The sequence below is a fragment of the Mchenga conophoros genome, linkage group LG15, assembly GCF_057382185.1.
Source record: "Mchenga conophoros isolate Kocher_MC1m ecotype Shallow Benthic linkage group LG15, M_conophoros_male_GT1.1, whole genome shotgun sequence".
NCBI lineage: Eukaryota > Metazoa > Chordata > Actinopteri > Cichliformes > Cichlidae > Mchenga > Mchenga conophoros.
Genome location: NC_140540.1, coordinates 11,224,538 through 11,246,593, shown reverse-complemented (window position 1 = coordinate 11,246,593; position 22,056 = coordinate 11,224,538). Strand labels below are relative to the sequence as shown.

Sequence of the window (22,056 nt, the reverse complement as noted above, 5' to 3'; positions counted from 1 at the left end):
AGCACATTGATCTTATGGTGCAGATTGACCTGTATTAGTCCAGCTTGTTCCAGTTTTCCTGCTTTATGTGTTAGGAAACCTGTATTTGCCACTGCAGATATCAGACCAGCTGCTGTTTACAAAATACCATGGAGTAAATTCCACTTGCAAGCAACTTCGACAGTTTATCTTATCTAACCATGAAAAGAGATTTTCATTTCTAGATTTTTTTTTGTAACCTATAATTAGCAAAATGAGCCCTTTTGGGTTTACTCTCGCCCTCTTAGAGCTTACTGTGTGGTTATAAGCCTTGCCGCTATCAAATTTATCCAGCAGGCATTTTTGCCTTTGCTTCATTAGCAGGTGGTCTATCGGTCTGTGATATCAGGCCCCATATTGAGACACTGCTTTTAAAGTATATGTGAGTAGATAGAGCTTAAACGGCCTCTCTCTGTCTCTCTGGACCCTGTTTTGTTGGAGGATATGAAAAAAAAAAAAGGGGGGGGGGGGGGGGCAGCCAGAAACAAACGCATTGCACGTGGCAGCTGATTTTGACCAGATCTGGACAAATCATTCCAATATGAATAATGCTGTCTCCAGAGAGAGAGCGAGAGAGAGAGAGAGAAGTCTCCTGCATCTCACAAAAGAAACATTGTTTTGCTACATGTTTGATACAAAACACACGTCTAAAATTTAGAGTTTTTCCAACTTCTTTTGAGGTAAAAGCTGGACGCTTTTATGTGTAATCACACAGAAGAAACAGTAATCAGTTCCATATGCAGCTGTTTAGAATTAACCACTAGGTGGCAGCAGAGATCGTCTTACTGTACCCGACATCCTTTATTCTCTCTGGTTCTCCCGATCTAATTTATTTGATTCACTGTAATTGGCTTGTGTGCCGAAGCTGGTATTTAGAGGAGTGTTGTTTGTACTTCAAAGGGGGGCAGCAGAGAATTATTTGTAGGCTCAAAAAGGCTGTAACTGATTCCAAACAGTAGGTAGGAGATCAGCTCTCTTATTATCTGCCTCTTCTTACATTTAGCAGTGCCACGTCAAGCAAATTCTAATTCTCAAGTTTTGTTGTAAGGTCTAATCCTCCCCCACCCCTAAAAAAGACAAAAAAAGGAAGCTTGAAAACACCAGATGAATGTTCTCTTCTTGTCCAAAATATCAAATATGCCCTCATTAAATCAGGAATCGAGAGAAGCATGGAATTTATGTGAAAAAACCCACACATTTTCTTAAATTTGTACAATAACAGAGAAAAATATAGGAATTGATATAGTATTTTTTTTAGAACATGTGCACACAGACAAAATTCAAGAGTAATGACTTCAAATAAATGAGTAAAAACAAAAAGTTCTTAGAAACTTATCACTCTAACAAAATGTTTGCATTGGAGCACCTCAAATGACTTTTCACAAATACTTAAACTTTCATTCGTGTATGAATGTCGCTGCTGTTTCCAGAGAGAGCCCAACAGATGCTGAGAGGAAATCTTGCATGGACCCGTTATGGAGCTGGAGACACAGCCCATAACTGGAGCTACACCGTAACATGAGATTCTGCTGGGCGGGATGAAGCAGCACCAAGGAGGGGGAAGAACAACAGAGTGGTGTGTGTGTCTGTGTGTGTGAGTGTGATGTGAACCTCAGAAAGAAAAAGAAAGCAAATTAAAGGGGCGTGTGTTTGGGTTAAAAAAAGAGAGAGAAAGAAAGAGACTTACAAGTGTGAGGAGGGAGTTTCCAAAGTTTTCAAAGAGGGTGGCATATTCTGCACTTCACGCTCAGCTTCCAAAGCCTCAGCACTTACACAGCCTCACAGCCTTGCAGGCAGCACAAATATGTGTGCGTGTGTGCTGGTTTATGAGCAACGGTGGAAATGTTTGCATTTCATTAACTTACCGCTGTTGGTGTAAAGGTGGATTTTAACCTTGAGACAAAGGGGAAGAGAACTTCCAAAATGGGATAGAAAAAGCAATCAAACTGACACCTTGAGTTGAGACACTGGATTTGGGTGAGTCAGAGAGACAGGGAGGACAAAACAGTGGATGGATATGGGCAGAGAGCGACTCACTCTGGGACTGCTGCTGCGTTTGGGCATCCTGTTCACTGCTGTGTGTGTGTGCATTCATCTTTACCTGGAGAGAGGTTGGCAGGGTGCCTCAGCACCCTTGGCTTTGAGACGTCCAACTAAATCTAATCAAAAGTGGGGTGAACAGAGTAAAATGAAACAGGTGTCTGCAGAAGAAGCAGAGGAGCTGGGCAAAAGCATTAAAAGGAGAATTTCTTATGTTCACAAACTGAAGAAGGACAGTCTAGTTAGGAAGACTGAGGGAGACACAGAGGGCCCCTCACCACGATGCTGCCCGCCTCTGCAACTACACAGAAAGGTATGTTTGATATACCATCAACTTCTTAGCTCTTAATTGTTGTGTTTAAGATTTTTGTCAGGTTTATCTGATTCCTAGATCAGTGGTTTCTTACTGAGTAAGAACTACTGAGTTAATGCTCGGTAAATCCCAGAAGGGTGATGATGGAAGAACAGGCAGCAGAATTGATGCATGTTCAACGAGTGCCTCTGAAATGCTTTGATGTCAAAGAAGAGAGGGTTTGCCACTCAGATTTCTGGCAGTACAGGACTGCATTTATTTTTCTGAGACAAGTGTTGGCCTAGCACACAATGACAAATCAAGCACTCCCTTAGTGCATCAGCTGCAAATCTAAGACAGTCAGCTCTAACAAAGAAACACTTCATTTGTGTGTTCTAAAGTGTAGGGATAGCTACCTACTGAGCTATCCCTGCCCCTTTTTTTTTTTTTTTTTCTGGAGCAAACATTACTTTACACACACTCAAACACACATGCATGAACTCCAGAAGCTTGACCCTGTGACCCACGAAGGGTGTGTTAGTGCAGCAGCTTAACAAGGGCAGGGATAGCTCAGTAGGTAGAGTGGTGGCCCCATGATCGGAAGGTCGGGGGTTCAACTCCACTGAACTGCTACCCTGAGGTACCCCTGAGCAAGGTACCGTCCCTACACACTGCTCCCCGGGCGCTGCATTGGTGGCTGCCCACTGCTTCACTGGGTGAATGGGTTAAATGCAGAGGAACTATTTCCCTATGGGGACTAACACATACACATTACATTACATTACACATTACATTACATTACATTATTACAACCCTCCACTTCCCTCCCCTCTGCTGTCTCTTCATGCATTTCTCTTTGATTCATTTCTGCTCTCCGCCGTTGCCTTCATGTTGTCATTTGATCTTCCCATCCATCATTCTTCCTTTTGTTCCCCTTTCACTGCCAATTTCTGTCAACCCTCCCACCAGCAACACACACACACACACACGGTGAGCTCTTTCCACCCTACTTTAGTTTCTCATTCTGTTACATTGGGATAATAAATGCTTCTTCGCTTTTCTGTCTTTAAATCTTTAATGACCTAAACTAGAGACAAAGAAGCCTCAGCACAAGAGTTTTAAATGCCGTGAAAAATCACTGCAGGGCTATCATTCCATGCCTTGAGATGGGCACTTGTGCACCATCAATATTACATAGCACCATATGCTCACTCCACCTAATTTCTAACATAAAATTTGTCTCCTAAGATGCCCCGGAGGTACCCAGATAAAATTTTCTGTGTCATGTGCTGCTGCTATTTAGCTCTCTCGCTTCCTCTCTACCTAGACTGTGCTTTTCTTTCCTTTCCCTCTCATCTCGAAGACGTGTGTTAACGCTTTTGCTCTGTCATGTTACCTTGTCCCTCTCATGCTCCGTTTTGCTTCCTCATCTCTGCTGTCTGAATCACTTTAAAACTTCAAACCCGCCTTCCACTTTCTCTAACCTGTCTTTCTCTTATGTTCTCTCTTTTCCTTGAACATCGCTCTCTTGCTGTCTCACTAGCATACTGCTTTCTTCTCCTTCTCCCTTCATGCAACTCAGATAAAATAAAATAAAAAGCTGCAGGCTGCCGTAAGGAAAATTACATTTTAAAACCTAATTTCCGGTGAGGCTTTGTAAAGCATTGTGCTTTTATAAGCGCTCACTGATTTAGGAATTTATGTACTGAATGATTTGTTCAGTTCAGCATTTCCTGGTACTGTAAAAATGAGAGCATGTAGACCTTATCCCAGTCCACCTTTCTATGCCATTTAAAAGATCTGGGTATCAGTTAAGGCACCACGGTGGCACAAAGCCTGGGGCCTTTCTGTGTGGCGTTTGCATGTTGTTTGTGGGTACTCTGGCTACCTGTCATACTCCAAAGACATGCACTTAGTGGGGTTAGGTTAATTAGTTATTCTGAAATGCCCATAGGTGTGAATGTGAGTGCAAATGGTTGTCTCTCTCTGTGTTAGGCATGCAACAAACTGGCAATCTGACCAAGCTGCACTCTTCTTTGCACCCTATGGCTGTTGGGATAGTCTCCAGCTGATGCTAAATTGGGTAAGCAGAAGAAGATGGATGGTATTAATGCCACTATTGTGGAAAGTGTTACACCTACCATGAACACAACTGGTTTCATTCACACTTTTACCTCCTTGTGAGCTGCGGTGAAGGTAATTGATAATTAGTAAAGATAATCGTACTTTTATACCTCTTCATATGGCTGGATGATCTTCACGAATTACATAAAAGAAGGGGCATGTGACTGCATCTATGTTACAGATGACTCATGAAACTAAACAGCTCTGACCAGACAATTGATAACATGTACGTGAGGCAGTATTCAGACTGAGGTGCATTAATAAACCCCATACAAATAGACTAGAGTATCAGTTGTTGTGTTCAGATTCTAAAAATCTGTAACAGATCTGCTGAAAATGCTACAAGCAACAGCTGAACACGAGTCTTGAGAAGGGAAACAACATTTGACAAAACAATTCAGCATGTCACATAACGTTTATTACCAGATGGCTGACTTGAAGTTATTTGATTACATGTAAATTTTCCGTGCAGTGTTGTTACAGAAGTGCAACGTAAAACATCAGGTCAAATGAAATTGACATGACTGGTATGCATTCCATTTATACCAAGCAAATTATCCTAAATTTGTAGTTATTTGAATAAATAAATCTTTGATTTTATAGATTTCAGATTCATTTTACTTAAAACTATTGCTTTGTGTTTGCAAGAGAAAATAATGTTTGAGTGCAGATACTTATATATGCAGTTTTGGTTCGCACTTTAAGGCCCTCTTATCTACATTTTAAGCCTTTTACAGTAATTGTGGTCTCCAGGTCTTCTCATTGCACATATATGATAAAGAAGCAAGTCATTAGATCACAAAATATTCAAGCACTGAACAAAGTAGGTGGCTGCACAGTTTCCTCATAGCAAGGAAGTCAGGGTTCAAATCCACCGGTCAAATTTTTAAGAGTTTCTGTGTCCTGTGCCTCTCTGAGTAATCTGGCTTCATCCCCCTACCAAAAGATGTTAATTTGTAAATAGAGGATAGGTTTGAAAGGTTATCAGGTTATACCTGGGATAGATTCCCAGATGGATGGATAAAGTAGTGGTCATCCATTTAATCAAAAATGCACAAGGCCTAACAGTTTTTAGGTTCTTCTGAGCAAAAGCGAATAAAAGTAAAAGATAATTGAAGAACAAAATAAAGCCTGTGTTTAGTAATTAGGGGTTAATGATACACAGATCTAATGTATAGCTGTCTGTACAAATCCATATACAATATTTTCTCTTTCACATTAGCTGCTTGGTCGATGATATTGCTACTGCACACCAGCAACTTAAGTACAACAGCTTTATAAACACAGCACTTGCTGATCTGTCATCTTTGCTACACTTTGAAAATGTCAGACATTAACGATTTTCAGCTTTGAGGCATTTTCTGAGCAAGATGAAGTGAGAGGTCATTAGAAAAGGCAAATCTCATTTTAAAACTCATTCAAGAGGGTAAAGCACAGGAGAGGTTGCTACTGTACCACACTTTACCACCTTGAATAACAGACGCTTGCTGACACATTCTGTCTCCCTTAATAAACTGTACAGGTATGAGTGTGAATTAGAGCCTCAGGGTCTTTTTTATAACCAATCTAAAGGAAATGTAATCTCTTGGCTGTCACACATCCACGTTAAAACACACACACACACACACACACACACACACACACACACACACACACACACGCGTGAGTCTTCTTGAATCATTTACCTCATGCAGTCTTTCTTCCCCACTGGGAAAGGAGCAGAGGGGTGAGTTGGTAAATTATAGACACATATAAAATGTGCTGGTCAAAACAACAGCAGCGGGGGTGGACGGGGAAACACGGGCAAACCAGTGTCTGAATGGCAGAATTCTGTCACATTTAACACATTTACAGGGATAGCAATGTTACATATCCAATGTTTGAAAAGGGCTAAAGAAAGAAAGACAGAAGAGAGCAAACACAGCAGGGCTCTGGTGACTCAGCCCCCTGACTTTAACAGCAATAAACAGACTGCTGGCCTTTTCTCACAGTGACGCACACACAAAATATATAACCTACACACTCCAACGCAGGTCCATCTCCCAAGCTGAAATGCTGGCGACTTGCAAAGTCACGAGAAGTCACCATATTATATCTGCTAATTTAAGCAACTATTCTTTCTATGCGGATTCTGCTTTGACCTACTATCCTCCCATTGGTTAGAGAGGAAGGGCCGTCACTGCCATAACTGGATAATAGTAACAAATACCATCATTGTATAATGTAGCCATAATAAGGTTAAAAGGTTTGCAACAAAAAAAGTGGTAACAATATATCCTGATGTGTAGCAGTTGTAGTGGTGCAACAAATTGTCAGTATTAGGAGTCTGTATGTAATCTCAATTTTTCCCTGTATGGTCCATATAATATAATTACACAATGCACATGCATGATGAAGTTTCTGGCACACAGTTTTTATGCTGATGTTAAGGCGAGAGGAAGCACTCAGGTCGGATATCAACTTTTTCTGAGTTGGGCATCAAAGTTTTGTTGCATCTGTTGTGAAGACTAAACATCTTGTTATCTTTAAAGCTTTGCATGACTAAGAAGTAGTTTAGTGCCCTGTCCAATTTTGTGTACAGTATGGTTTGTGATGCTAACAGGTTTTTGTATTAACAGCTCACCTGCACTACCAGTGATCAATACTTCAGTGCTGTCTTTGCTGTACATTTACAAATGTACATTTACAAATGTACAGCAAACCTAACAATACAACAATCAATGTAGATTGTCCATCTCAAGAGTCTTCTAGATAAATAATCTTTATAAAAAGCATAAAAAGATGTAGTATGTTGTAAAGAAATGTTAATCCCCTGACCCCTGGATGTTTTGAGGTTGTATAAACTGAAAAGACAAATTACTGTGTTGTTTAAAATTCTTTAGCTGAGCGTAGCAGAGCATTCAGAATTAAGAGGTGTATCTGTAGTAATATTGTTTTAAGAAAGTTTTCAGCTGTGTTACAGAAAGACACTTCTGGCACTGAGGAAAATGGATAACACTGAAATGTAACATTAAATAGAGCTTATGCTTTTCAAAGTATTGACTTGTAATCATTTACTGCTTAAACGCAGTTAAATTCAGCAGCAACAACAGCATGCATCATACTGATCAATCTTAATACAGTGATGTTGTTTCAGTCCACAATTTTGCTATGAAGCAAGAGGAAGAAATCTGTGCTTGGAGCAACTTTCTTTAATTTAAGGACACTTTCTACTCAGTCTGACTGCTTCCTGTTAAAAAAAGACATTACTGATTGTTACTACTGCATTTACTCTCTGTAATGAACTCTAAAATCTAAAACCAACCTTGCCATCACTTAATATTAAAACATCATCATCATCATCATCATCAAAATTCATATAGAAATGGAGTACTATTCATAAATTGCTACTTGTACCAGAAATCACTTCATAGCTATCTTCTCAAGTCTCCCTTCCATATCCACAGTGTCCTATTTCACACTGTGAATGTATTTTGAGAGTCTGCGACCTGTAAAGCTTTTACTCGGGAATTCAGTGGCAGCATTATTCAGAGATTACTTGTAGATAGGTCGGCTGCCAATCACATGTCAAACACACTGAACCTCAAAGCCCACAGACAGGCTTTATTCAATACAGTAAATCACTAGTGAAAAGCAAAGATGAACCATGGATTCTCTTTTCATTTTAGACTATTTTACCAGTGGTGTTCCATCAGGACAAGCAAGGCAGGCACTGCTTGCCTTGTCAAATCTAAAAACAGATATAAGTGAAAATGTACCAAAGCAAATTGACCTCTCTCCTTTCATCTCAGACAGTCCTGTCATAAAGCTTGTCGCATGCCAATTAATATGTGCATCCATCCTTTACATTACTGCCGTCTTGTGGCTGCAGTCAGATGTTGTCGTTGTCGCTATTGTGCTTCTTGCAGTCTTGTAGAAAACTGCATATTTGTCGACAACATGTAGGGAACGATATTGGCATACAGGCTTTCTAAATATCACGCTATTTGCCATTCTTTCAAGTTGTTCCCAAAATATGTTATATCTTTAAAGAAAGCATTGTCAAGAGAAAGAGAACGAGCTGTCTACCTAGTTAGAAATGTTATATTATAATATTAAGCTCAAGTTACTCGTGTCCAGTTATTATCCATTACCTGCTACCTACATAATGTTTGTGGAATCACAGTAAACATTGGTCATGCTACCCTTGCCTGATTTTTACTGCACTATAAAGAAAACAAAAGGAATATATGCAAAATACATTATGATTCCCTTAAAAGTAAATTTAGAGTATAGAGTGAGGTCTCCAGAGGTTTTTGGCTCTTGGGGTTTTGTTTTGTTTTTTTTTCAACCACTGCATTTGTTTAGTTTTTTTTTTAACATTTTTTATGTGATGGGACTGCTCCAACTCCAGCTTCAAATGACATCTAAAGACAAATGCTCCAAAATCTAATTCACATTATCTGTAGCCTTGAGTCAAAATGAATCAATTTACATCTGTGAGAGACAAAAACAGTGATCGTGTCAAACTTTTTCTCATGAGAGTAAATCAAACCACTAAAGTGAAAGATGATCAAAATTGCAAACTACATGCTTGTTGTCTGTAGGAATAGAATAAACGCTACTATATGGCCTCAAAACCTATAATTATAATATTCAAAAACAACCAACAAGCCAAAGCAGTCTCCAGTTTAATTCAAATGATCCTTTTAATTAGCTGAGACACAAATTCATTCATTGCAAGGCAATTTTTAATTACTTTTGTTCAAATGGGTAACAGCTTGATTATCAATGAACACTATGCTTCTGAGCATTGATTAGTTCAGAGTTAGGATAAAGTGAGAACAGAAAAAGCAATCCTGCTTCAATCTCTGCCAGGCGGTATCAGGTCCCAGTAGATTTTCTTAAGCAGACACCCGATGACCTTCCTTATGTCACGGAAAACTGAAAGATTTGCCTCTGCAGACAGAGAGAGCAAGATAAAAGACTGCTGAAAAGAAGAAAAGAGGTTGACCTTGTATAATCCCAAAGGTGTGACTCAAGTCAGATCACTGGCACCCTTAAGCACCAACTGAGATGCTCAGAGAACTAAGCAGTCACAAGAACTAAGTGCTAAGAAAGCTGGTACATTACCTGCCTGGTCTTAAGCTAAAAATTCCATATCCATTAGCAACACTGCATGTTGCAGATAAAATATTTACATCTCTATATGAACTCCACAAAAACGTATATAATCTTATAATGACAAATTTGTAACACATGAGCTGAGTAGTCACTGTACATTTTCTTATGTTTAATAAGAGAGCTTTATTTTTCTCTTCAGTCACTTGTCAGAAATGTCAATATAAACTTTAGCTAATCTGACACACCTGCCAAAAATAAATATAAATATAGATAAAAGTGCCTGAGAAACTTCTCAGTATGCACAGTAGTGATGGGATTTCCGGCTCTTTTTAGAGAACCGGCTCTTTTGGCTCGGCTCACTAAAAAGACAAGCTTTATAACAGGACTCTTTCGGCTCCCAACCGGCAACTCAGGTTGTTGTGTTGCTTTAATTAATTTATTATCAACAACAATATAAAATTATGCACAAAAGGAGTTACTAATGTAAAAAAAAAAAGTGGTTTTATTTATATATGTTTATATATGAATATATGCAGTGGCCCTTGGGGACAAGGCACGTACAAACTCCAAAATGCATTTCTAGCGTTAACTGAACTTCCAAAACAGAGCTACCTAGATCACTTAAATTACACAATTGAAAGCATATGTGTATTGTTTGTGTATTTATACACAAGCACTCATATATATTCAAATAATTAAAAAAAAAACCATTTACCTGTTACTACCACACACCAAATCCAGTTATTGGTACTTCCTGGCTAGTGTAGCCACTAGGTAACAAAAAGCTCAACACTGCCCCCTAGCATCCTGGAGCATTCTGTTGTGTTTGTACGTGCTTCGGAGTTTGTACGTGCTTTGTCTCTAGGGGCCATCGTAAATATACTTTTATTTATTCACTCCACATAAAATGTAATAAATCAATCATATAATACAAAAACCAACTATTTACATTTCAACTTTTAACTATTTAAATTTTCAGCTTTTTCCTTTTAAACAAATTTAAAGTGAAACAACACAAAACACTGCAAACCACAACACAATCAAATATAAATATGAAAAAATTTGAAAACAAAAAGAAGATACACATTCTCTGTCAGCCCTGCGACAGACTGGCGACCTGTCCAGGGTGTACCCTGCCTCTCGCCCTATGACAGCTGGGATAGGCTCCAGCGCCCCCCGCGACCCTGAAAAGGATAAGCGGAAGCAAATGGATGGATGGACATTCTCTGTCATATGGGCCTGCATGAATAAACTTTCTGAATCCTTTATCATCCGCAACTGAAAATAGTTGTGGATGATTACTATACCTTTCTAATGTGACGTTGTTGTCCCTGGCTCTCTTTCTCTCTCTTTCCCTCCGGCTCTGTTCCTGTGCTACTGCGAGTGTAACTACCGGCCCTCCCCCCTCTTCCCAGCGCAAAGCACGAGGCTCGCGTGCGGAGTGAAGCGGAAAAAAAAGTTCGAGAGAGAGGGTGAGAGAAAGAAAAAGAAAAAAAACACGGCTCGCATCGTTCACTTCAAAGAGTCGGCTCTAAGATCCGTTTCGTTTGCGACCGACACATCACTAATGCACAGTCTATGAAGCTTTAAAGAACCATACCAGTGGCTTGGTATGTTTTTAGCACATTTACTACCCTATACCTAAACCCTATAGCATTACATCAGAGTGTACTCCATCAAAGTGACCATCAAGTCTGCATTACTTTTAAAAAAATAATGCAATTGCCATGCAATTCTGCAGATGAACTGTGCATAAATAATGTATTGAGTAAAGGCTATGCAGACACTATCTTCACTTAGTCACTTTACAAAGCAAAGATTTAATCATAAATCTTTTTGTTTGTTTAGTGTTTTTCACCAATCTAAACTCACAATTTGAAACTTGTTCTTTTTTTTGGGGGGGGGGGCAATTGACTAAACTAAAGTCGAATATTTATAAAGTCAAATGCAAAGCAAATGCATCTGCAAACTATAAACTTTTAAGAAAGCATCTAGGTTTTGTTGTTAATTCATTGAAACTTGCAAGCGCACTGCTGTGGCATTTCAGGTTTGCATTTGCCACACTGAGTGCAAAACCGACTTTATTTAAGTGATCTTTCTTAGAGAACAGCACAAGCAGAATAATCCGCTTTTACCGCAGGATCACAAGCACCTCACAAGCAGGCTACATAGGAAGTTGTGCATTAACCGCAGGCAGAAAAATCACAGAAAGGGGTGTAAATATGTTTAGACATACAAAACCTTTGATTTTCTCAACTTTTGGATCATATTGCTGCAGTGACATTGCAGCACAGATTATGCGTAGACCATCCCCTAGAAAAACAAACAGCTCTAGACAGGCACGTAGCTTTTTTTTCCTCAATATGAGATTAGTATCAAAGTCCAGCCAAAAGAAAACAAGCTACTACGTGGTTGTGCCAAGTTATGTCAGGGAGAGCACAAAGAGAGCTTTCAGATAATCAATTACCTATTTTCTTAAGAGTTTATAGAAATATGACTATTTTACTTTCATGAGCAAGCTATCTGCACTTTTTTTTTAAACCATGAGAAACAACTGAGAGCACATGGCCTAGTGCAGCCAAGGCTATATTAATACTCTTTTGATTTGTCAAACTGTTAAGATAACAGCTGGGAGCTTTCACTCTCAACTTTTAAATGTGTTATTTTGTACAAACCCAACCTCCAACCACATGTTGCTGGAGGAAAGTCACAAATCACTCAGTGCACTTTATGTTACAGTGAGTCTGCTTTGTGTGCTAGCTGCCATCACACAAAGACGCCCAATGGAGGACAGAGGGCGTTCAGTGTCAGGATCTGAGTCCAATGTCCTGATCGCACAATACTCCCTTCAGACTTGTCTGGAACATTCCAGAAAGTTCTCAGCCTCCATCCAAACCGTCATGAATAAGTGCATTGACCTCTGAAACTGGACACCCTCACTCCCATCTTTGCTGCTCACCTTCAATGCCCATCTATGAATGCATGCACACACAGGTTGTGAATTCAGCTTTCAAGCTAGCAGTGCTTAGAATGTCAGCAAAACACTTGCTTGTTAATGAAGCAGAAATTTCAGTAGCACCATGCTAATATGGCAGCAGACACCACTCAGCAGCAGAGAAGGCCAATGAACCTCAAGAACAATCATTTAAAGAGAATGCAGCTGCTTTGAGACTCATTTAAATCGGTGCTATCTCTGTTTGGAAAGGAAGTTTCTGCCTTAAAGTCTTTCACTCTATAAAAGTTATGTTAATGACAAACAAATGTGAAATGAGAATGAGAATGGGAAACACAAAGGAAAAAAAAACAATTATACATGAATATCACAAAAAGGATTATCGTTAAAATTACAGCCCTGTGCAAAAGTCTTGAGCCACCCCATGTTCTATGCAAGAGAGAACATCAACTTTTTAGACACCAGTGAATCTCTTGTTGAAGTATAATCACATTTTTTACAGTGCTGTCAAGGAGTAAGAGGTAAAGTGGTCTCCCTGAGCAATAGTTCTCCAGGCTTTCTGGAGGTCTCACAGGCTGTCTTTGGTCATTGGCTGCTTTTTCACTCATTTTCAGTCCAGTCCTTGTACCTGACCATTTTCGAGGAATTTCGTTTGCTCCTTAAGCCATTTTACATATATGAACCATTCAAGCACAAAAAGTGTTGTGTCTAGACATAACAGACAACTTGACAAAGAAAAAACTTTATTGCTTAAAAAGAGAATTCCTGTTGCAGAAACAAAATTTGTTCCTATGTCTTTAGTCGAATCCATGAAAGATGCCAAGGATAACACATTTTGACAAATATATTATTTTTGCTCCAACAAACTGATTCCCAAAGCATTATTAGCCAAAAAAATCTTTAATATCTCAGCATTATGTGCAGTGTGTACTTAAAAAAAATTAGGAAACTGCACATGTGAAGGACACAAGAGTGTCAGACCTAAAAAACTAGAGAAGATGAAAAATATCTGAAAGTCCTGTCCTTTAAAAACAGGGAAAAAATCCAGCCTGTCCAACCTGAGAGAGGGTCTGAAAGATACATCAACTAAAGGTTCAGAAGTATCTACTCTTCTTCAAACAGTAGATGGCTGTAAACAAGCCATTCGTAAAAAAGGGAAACAATTTCAACTTTCAGTATGACATTGATCCCAAACAAACTGCCACTCAAGTAAAACTATATTCAGGTAGAAAAACACACAATGGCAAACTATCAGTCATGAACTGCCCCCCTCAGAGCCCAAACCTCTATATTCTTGAAGAAATGAGGGATCAATTTGACTTAGAACAGAAAAAACGTTGGCTAACTTTCAAAGTCTGTTTTTGCCTCATATGCAACATTTCCATGTATGTTTGCACATGTTAATGTCAAAAAATCTTTGTACTATTTTGTATTTTAATAAGAAAGGATGATGAAATGAGGGGTAGCTCAAGATATCTGTATACTGCTATATGATATAGCCATCTTTTTTTTTTTTCATTTCTATACTGCAATTATTTACACAAAAGACACAAACGGACTAATAGATGAATAAAGGAAGAAAGAAAATGAGGAAGAGCCAAGAGTGGAAACTGCTGCCTCCATGTGTCTGTCTTAGTTTCCCTGTTTGTTTGTTTTTTGGGTTTTTTTTCCAACTCCATCTTCGGAAGAAAGTGTCATATGGTGCTCAGCATGCTCCCTCTGCTCTTCCCAACCAGACATCAAACATAAATCTCAGATCTAGGATATTGTCCAGGAAGATCGCCTCACATACACGCACACACACACAGACACGCACACAAAGAGATTGTAACTGCAAACAATGAGGCCCCATCTGTCTCCTGAGATGCTGGCCAAGAGGGCCCAATTCAAACATAACACAATCCAGACAGAAGACGGGGTATTTTCAGCAGTGTCACTCTGTTTTTTTTCTATTATGCGAAATAGCTATATATGAAATATTTCAGTCCATGGGAGCACCTATACCTGTGTTGAGTTTATGAATGCATGCATGAGCAAAATTACCATGATGTGACTGGAAGGCGTTTCCAAGGCAACAGCCGGTTCCTATAGAAGTTAATAGCATGTGTCATGACAAGCCAAACGACTGCACAAACCACACACAGGTCTCAAATATGCACGCTTGTGTGTGTACATGAAATAGGGAGGACAGTGATCAGCTTCTGTTCTGACAAGAGCCGCTTCTTAACCCGGTGGATGTGCTGAGTGTTAACTGGAAACCACAATTGGCTGATAGGAATCTATCAAACCAAGTCAGACACCACTGCCTTTCCTTTCTCTAACAGCCGCTGTGGCTTTGAAAAAGATTGAGCTTTAATGGCAAAGCGACAAGCTCTTGTTGTGGAGTGCCTCGATTTCTCCTTTCCCATTCAGAGTTGCAAATATTGAGCTGAAAATGGTCAGCAATCGCAACCGAGTTCTTGATAGGTTTTCTAACATTGTTCCTCGACACTTAAAGGAAACTATCCTGTTCTTTTATGTCTTGGTGAACTGATGCTTTATATAACTAGTTAAGTTCAATTTCTGTTATTTATTCTCCTGCTATGTTACTCCTGAAATTCAAGGCTGCAAAGACTCATGGATCCAGCACAGTTTATTGAGTGTGCTTGTGATACACCTGCAAAAAAGGAAATGTAGCTCTTTGTTACCCAAAACACTTGGGTGCTGCTTGCAGATATGTTTCGGTTTAAACTAGACGGACACAAAATGCTGCTGCCATGCAATTGATGACAAAATGCAGAGTCAAAATGGACATGTGCCGGTGTTCGACCAGCTTTGGTCTACAGCACGGGGGCGGTTAATTCTGCTGCCAGCAGCAATATCTGTGATGTAACACATTGTGTTGCGCATGAATGCAAAACCTCAAAGTCAAGCAAAACAGTTTTCTGGGATCGACCGGGTGCATTGTATTCCAGTTAGAGCTTCTCTCTTTTTCACCCACATGATTCATACGTTACAGTCTCTCTTTTACAGTAAACGCATTCCAGATGTGGCTTCGTAGACTTCTGCAAATGAGAAACAGCGTAGATACAAAGACGATCTTCACGTTCCCTCCTCACCGTCTGTGCCTCAACCTCCAATTTCTTGCTTTCTCTTCGTCATTCATCCAAACGCTTTGCTTCAGCCCTCCTCCTCCTCGAGTATCCCTCCACTCCTCTGCAGCCTTCCACTGCCTTCGAGATGAAGGCTCAAGTCTTCTGAGATTACTGCCTTTATTAAAAAAGATCAGTGTAATCCTCCACTTTAATTCTGTTATACCCTCCCTGTCTCTCACTGTACGCTGTCAGTGAGCTGGGATTGGCCGATGAGCCGGGCCTGCCAGAGGAATAGAGATGACTGTATATGGTCTATATCCAAGTCTCACAATATCCCAGATTAGTCAGAATGATAGAGCTTAGTGAGGATCATTCTTTGAGATTATCCTCTATATACCATTCAGAACAGTCACGTCGTATTGAAAGACTATCAGTTCTGTAAATAGATGATTGATTTTGCTCTTAATATAATAATTTTGGCCGTCCATCTCCTCTAAATAACCCAAGTATACATGGATACCTATGGAATCCGACCATTACAATTAGCAGCAATGTACGTAAGACCGTAGGATCAGAATTCATTGTATCTCAAATTAAAATCAGCATGTGGGATCTACTAATGTACATATCTTACACTCTATACCAGCTTAACCGAGACAAGTGCAGGCCTCGGTTATGTCAGTTAAGCTCAGTGTTCATTATTGAACAATAAGAAAGAGATTGTGTATAAATAGAGTCTATGGGAAAGTTCCATGGTGAAAACAGTTGACTAAAGAGAACATAAGGGGTCATTTTGCAAACCCCCCCCCCAAAAAACATCTTGATGATCAGCAAGAAAATAGTCTATGAACTGACGAGATAAAAGTTAAACTCTTTGAATCTGGCGTAAAAACGAAAAGTGAGTATACCATTATGAGGTTTAGCCTTTTTTCACATAGGGCCAGGTATGGTTGGATAAGTTTTCATCATCAAAAACTATATTTACTTGGGTTTGTCTTTGCGTAAAATTAACATTTGCTTTATTAACTAAAACATGTAAGTGTCACAAATGTCCAAAAAAAACCAAAACCCTAAGAAATCTGGAAGGGGAAACTATTTTTCACTCTCAGAAATGTCCCCATCTGCTACTGAAGTCATGTGTGTACTATGTAGATTTGTTTGTCTTTAGTAACAGGCTTCATAGTAGTTACAGATTTTAATTTAAAAGAAATCAAGCTTCGTCGTGTGATAAATGTTGCATTGCACCAGTGTTTACAACACCATTAAAAATCAGAATCTTTCTGCATTTTCCCTGAACCACATTAACACAACCCTGTGGGACATAAATCTCTGATATGATCTCACACCTGGGTTCACCACCCACTCAGAAACAGAGGGAGGTTAATGTGAATCAGCCACCAGCTGTTTCATTAAACCGCAGATTCTCTGTCTGCCCACTTGCCCGTTTCACGTCTTGACCTTCGCTTGCCATTGGATACTGTTGGGTTTCCGTCCAAGCTGTCAGAAAAATACACCTCGTCAAAGACCATTTTTTGAACTTTAGGACAGTTCATGGTGTTAAAAAACAGTCCACATGCTGTTGAACTAAAAGCTTTGACCTCCTAACTGTACAGCCTGGTGATATTTTTCTGAAGTGTCTGGACTCTGATGAGAGCAATAGCTTAAAATGAGCAGCAGGTCTGACACTCAGCCACCCTGGCACTCTACCAGTGGATAGGAGTGACTTGGCAGCATTCACTCTGACACCTTATGTTTTCGAAATAGGCAGACCCAACCCACCTGTGGCTTGGTCCTGCATGACATTTGATACACTAATGAGAATTTGTTTATCCAAGTGGTGATTGTGCCGTGTCCTCTCAGACACTCTGCCCACACTGTCAGCGATCGCTACATACACAGACTTAATTCATTCTTGTTGTAAAGGCAATTAAAAAAAAAAAAAAAAGTGTAACTCATCCTTTTTTTTCATTTTTCCACAATTTGTGTGTTTGTTGTCAGCTCCACCCAATGTTATTTACCTCCCACCTCTCCATTCTTTTTTACCGCCTTCATTGTTCTGGCAGACAGTCCTCTCTTGCTTTATCCAGTCATCTCTTGTTCACCCATCCATCCTGTTCTCCCCAAGGGATTATTCATGCTTGGCCTGGCTGCTCACACCTCTCTCCCAGGCTGAGAGGCACCGATCCAATAACACACCCAGCTCCCAGGCTGTGGAGAAGGGCAAATTCCATCTTTGTTTGATTTTTTTTTTTTTTTTTTTTTTTTTTTGGTGGATGGGGGGTTAACGCAAGAAGAAGGAAATACAAAAACCCCTCAAATCTTTATTTCATGGAAAGTGTAAACATTAACTGTAGTTTGTGCAGATATTTGAGCACCTCATAATAAAAGCTGCCAGTGATGGTGTTTCGGGTATGTCTCGGATCTGTTTCATTATTTGAGTGCATGACATTTTCATCCAGAATTTGCTGACATTTAAAGATATCCCGTCTTCCTGCTATCTGTGCCAATGACTGCCAAAAACCCTAAAGTAAAGTATTTCCCACCCACCTGGTTAGCAGCAGGCAAGGTGCTCTTTTAAATTAATGCTGCTCATTTTTTGCCAGAGAGCTCAGTCTTTACTTTATGTACTCAAATCATTTTGTTTCCATAGTCACTACTCCCGTGACCACAAACCCTTCCTGCAGCTTCTCTTCCATACCAGGGGTTTGGTTTTCCTACCTGCCAGGGAAAAGTAGAATTTTCTTGGAACATTTTCTGGGATTTTATGGTGATAAAAATAAAAATGTGTGTTCTGCATATACTTTTAGTTCTAACTTCAAAGATCAACAATACGTATTAGTTTTTTTATACCTGCATGTTCATCTCCTGTCAGCAGCTGAAGTTTAGCTAAATCTGATCTGATACTTCTGCTTGTCTCAGCATTTGTGCTTCAGCTTCATGCGGCTCGCCAGGCTTAAACTGAAGCACATATCAGCACTTCTTCCACCATTTCATTGGATTTTTAATTGAAGTGATACTTCAACTTAACTGAGCTCTCACACCGAAATCGGCAAGCAGTCTCCTTCATCATTTTTATTTAATGTCTTAAATGCTTCTTGATTTTAATTTCAGCTGCCACATACTTTGAAATATTTTGTGAGAAATCTTTTTTTTTCTTTAAATTCAGACTTTCCGCAGCAAGCCTCTGGAAAGCTTTACAGTTCCTGTTGTCATTCCACTGACAAAGTTTGGCTGACACACTTGAACTGACACTAATTTCTCTCAGCTCCTCCACTCTAACTCACCCTTCAACCTTAATTCATCACTTACACTTACGCAGACATTTCCACTCGTTTCAGTGCTCGAGGGTAAAACTGAATCTTTAAGTGTTTTCAGCACTTCCAATTCACCTGATGCTTCAACCTCACTCAGTTCACACACTTAATCGGACGCTGTAATTGTATTTCGGCTGCTGCTTTCCTCAATAGACATGCTTTTCTTGTTATAATGTTTCATGTACATTTTTTTTTTTCAGATTAACGAACCCCCTATTTAATTCATTTCCACTGACCATGTCATCTATGTAAAGGCAACAACCTTAAAATCTCTTGCTGAGGACAGAATTATGTCTAATTTCACAGGACTAAGGCTGCATCGCTGATGAGTGATGTTCTCTCTGTCTACCTTAGGTGCTGATGACTTGTTGTTGCTTGACTGAACACATAGTTTAGCACTAATCGCATCACTGCTCAGCAATAATCACCAGTTGGAAAAAAAAATCCTGATAGGTATGCACAGTGTAGAACCTGCACAAACCCATAGTCTCTATTTTGCACTTTAAGCCTATTGATTAAAGATTGAATTTATTTTAATTTCCCATTAAGGCAAAAATCATTTTAACTTCTGAGGGAAGTATAAACACACTAGATTTAAACTTGCACTGTACAAGTCAGGCTGGCTATTCCAGTCCAGCACTGCCATAAAGTCTCAAAGTAGCCATAAAATCTTTGACAGACACCTCCTCCCTTGGCAAATGCTTCCAAATATTTCCATTTCTTCTCTGCTGTAAAGTGCTGGATCACTCGTGCTTGTGTGAGCACTTTGGAACCTCCCATTGTCCTTTTCCTCTTCCATTTCTATTCAACCGCAGCTTACAGCACATACTGCAACCTCCCAGAGACTTCATTGTCCCAGATATCTGCCCTCTGATCAGTACCCTAGTCCCAACCTGTACCAGGGTGATGTATGGGGCCTGACAGCTGAGTTGTTCAGGGAGGACTGGGTAAGGAGATGAAAAGGGCAGCTCACAGACAGAGAGCTCTGGGAGTCCCCGGGATGCAGAAAGGTAGATGTTATTTGTACACGTGTAAATGTACTTCAAATGCCGTCTTTCTGTCTCTGTAAAACCCTCCTGGCGTCAATACTGCAGTTTAGGAACAATGTTGATTAGAAGTGGCATTTTATTTTCTTCTTTTTGTCAGGGGCTGTTTGTCAGACTGGGGGCTTTGCCAGAGAGATTTTTTTTTATGGCCTGAGTTAAAATTATATGGTGGAATCTAAACAACAAATACTCCACGAGTTAAAAATCAAAAGACAGACAGCCCAATGATTGTTAACACTCATAGCATCTGATATTAAATAAACACAAAATCTGTGCAGCCCTGCTGTACATTAATGATGATGGTTTATGCTTAAATAGCTTTAAATTTATTGAATTGAGCTCTTTTTGTTGAGAAGCTGCATATTTCCACTGGAGATGTTTTGTCCAGAAGTAAATATATGACTATACCAATTAACCAGTTTATGTTCAAGACACTTCAGACATATGCTTTACCATGGGTTTAATGCCAATATGACTATTTACCTTGACTCTTCGAATCTTCAACCCATCACTCATAGCTGCCACTATAGCACTCAAATTATCTCATAATGCGCAAGCATATTTGTCAGATAATGATCTCTTCTGTGCTTGATACACATACAGATTTTAAAAACAAAACCTGTTCTGTTTTCAGTGTCTGTTATCGCATTTTTCTTTATATAAACATGTATTAGAGATGGACATTTTCAGCATTAATACTCAGGATGTAGGATGTGGCATTTCATAAATGCTTAACTTGTACTAATGAGCCATTACACACATACATCACCAGCCTGAATCTTTAATACTAATGCGGATGGATTCATGCTTTCATGATGTTTACACCAATTTCTGATCCAAATACTGCATCAGATATTGAGACTCGTGCAGGCAGCATTTTTCTAATCTTTTTTTGTGCAATTTTGGAAAGGAAACGCAAACTTTAGCCGTAGCTTCCTGTTCTTAGCTGATAGAAGTGTGACCCAGTGTGGTCTTCTGCTACAGTAGCCAGTCGCCTTCAAGGTTTGATGTCATGTGCACTGTTTGTAACAAGTGGTCACTACTACTTTCTTAACAGCTCGAAGGAGTCTGGCTGTTCACCTCTGACCTCTGGCCTTAACAAAGTGGCCGGTGAGTGTCTGTGGGTCCTGAGTGCCTTTTTAACTACGAAGCTGAGGTCAGTGATAGAGACCAGCAGAAAGCAGAAGTAAAAAATCAATGGGGACACAGGATGTTAGAAGAAAGAAAAAACAGGCAATGAAAAGAGCAACAGGATATTAGAAGACCGAGAAAGACAAAAGAAAACAGAAGCCATGATATAAAAGGAAGCAGAGAAAAGAACGGATGGGTTGAGGCAAGGCAAGCATTCGGATGTTTTGACACTCTGTAAATCGATTGAAGGCTTGATGCCAAACACTGAAAAGTGTCGTGTGGATCAAGCTCTGCAGCCATTAAAGCAAAAGCAGATTTTTTGTGTGTTGGCAGGTCCAGGATCTGCCTCAGTGGAGAAGAAAATAACACATATGGTGTTGTCAGATAACATATTAGCAGAGTGGTGTGGGGTTACGTACAGACCTGTAAAAAGTCAAGCAAAGTGTGCACTGTATAGACTCAAGTATATATTTTTTTAAATATATGTATAAGCTCTAGTGTGTGTACATGTGCAATGAAGATTAAAAGAAGGATCAGTTAGTGAAAGTGTCAAATGTCTTAGTTATAGTCCTCTGTGTTGAGGCCACGTTAACCATGAGAGAACCATGCCACACGTGTCCACAGCAACAAACCTAAACACGATCTTGTCAGTAAAGACAGCCTAATCTAATTTGCACAGCTATGGGAAATTATGAAATAAACTGCAGTGCCCATACACAGGAGCGCCCTAGGCAGGGACGTGCACTCTCATCAAACCACAGCAGATAATTTGTTCCAGGGCTGCTAATGAACACTTGGCTGTGGTGTTTGACCCAAGAAATGATTGTACAAGCAACGAATACATCATCACAGAGCCGTCTCTGTCGCCCTCTGTACTGCATACTCTTTAACCCTCCTCTAATCACAAACAGGCGCATTCCTGTAGCATGGAAGCAGGCTTTAAAGCAAGGTTCTGCCACGT

General features: G+C 39.7%; 1 protein-coding gene across 2 annotated transcripts in view; it reads left to right on the top strand.

Annotated features, from left to right (window-relative positions):
- The first annotated feature begins 1,462 nt into the window (after nt 1–1,462).
- The window catches only part of mettl24 (methyltransferase like 24), a 39,370-nt gene continuing 18,776 nt past the window's right edge, over nt 1,463–22,056 (top strand). For both annotated transcript variants that reach the window (XM_085246646.1, XM_085246645.1), the window contains exon 1: nt 1,463–2,371. In XM_085246646.1, the coding sequence (XP_085102772.1) occupies nt 2,030–2,371 (342 nt within the window). In that variant the 5' untranslated portion in view covers nt 1,463–2,029. The remainder of the gene's footprint in view (nt 2,372–22,056) is intronic.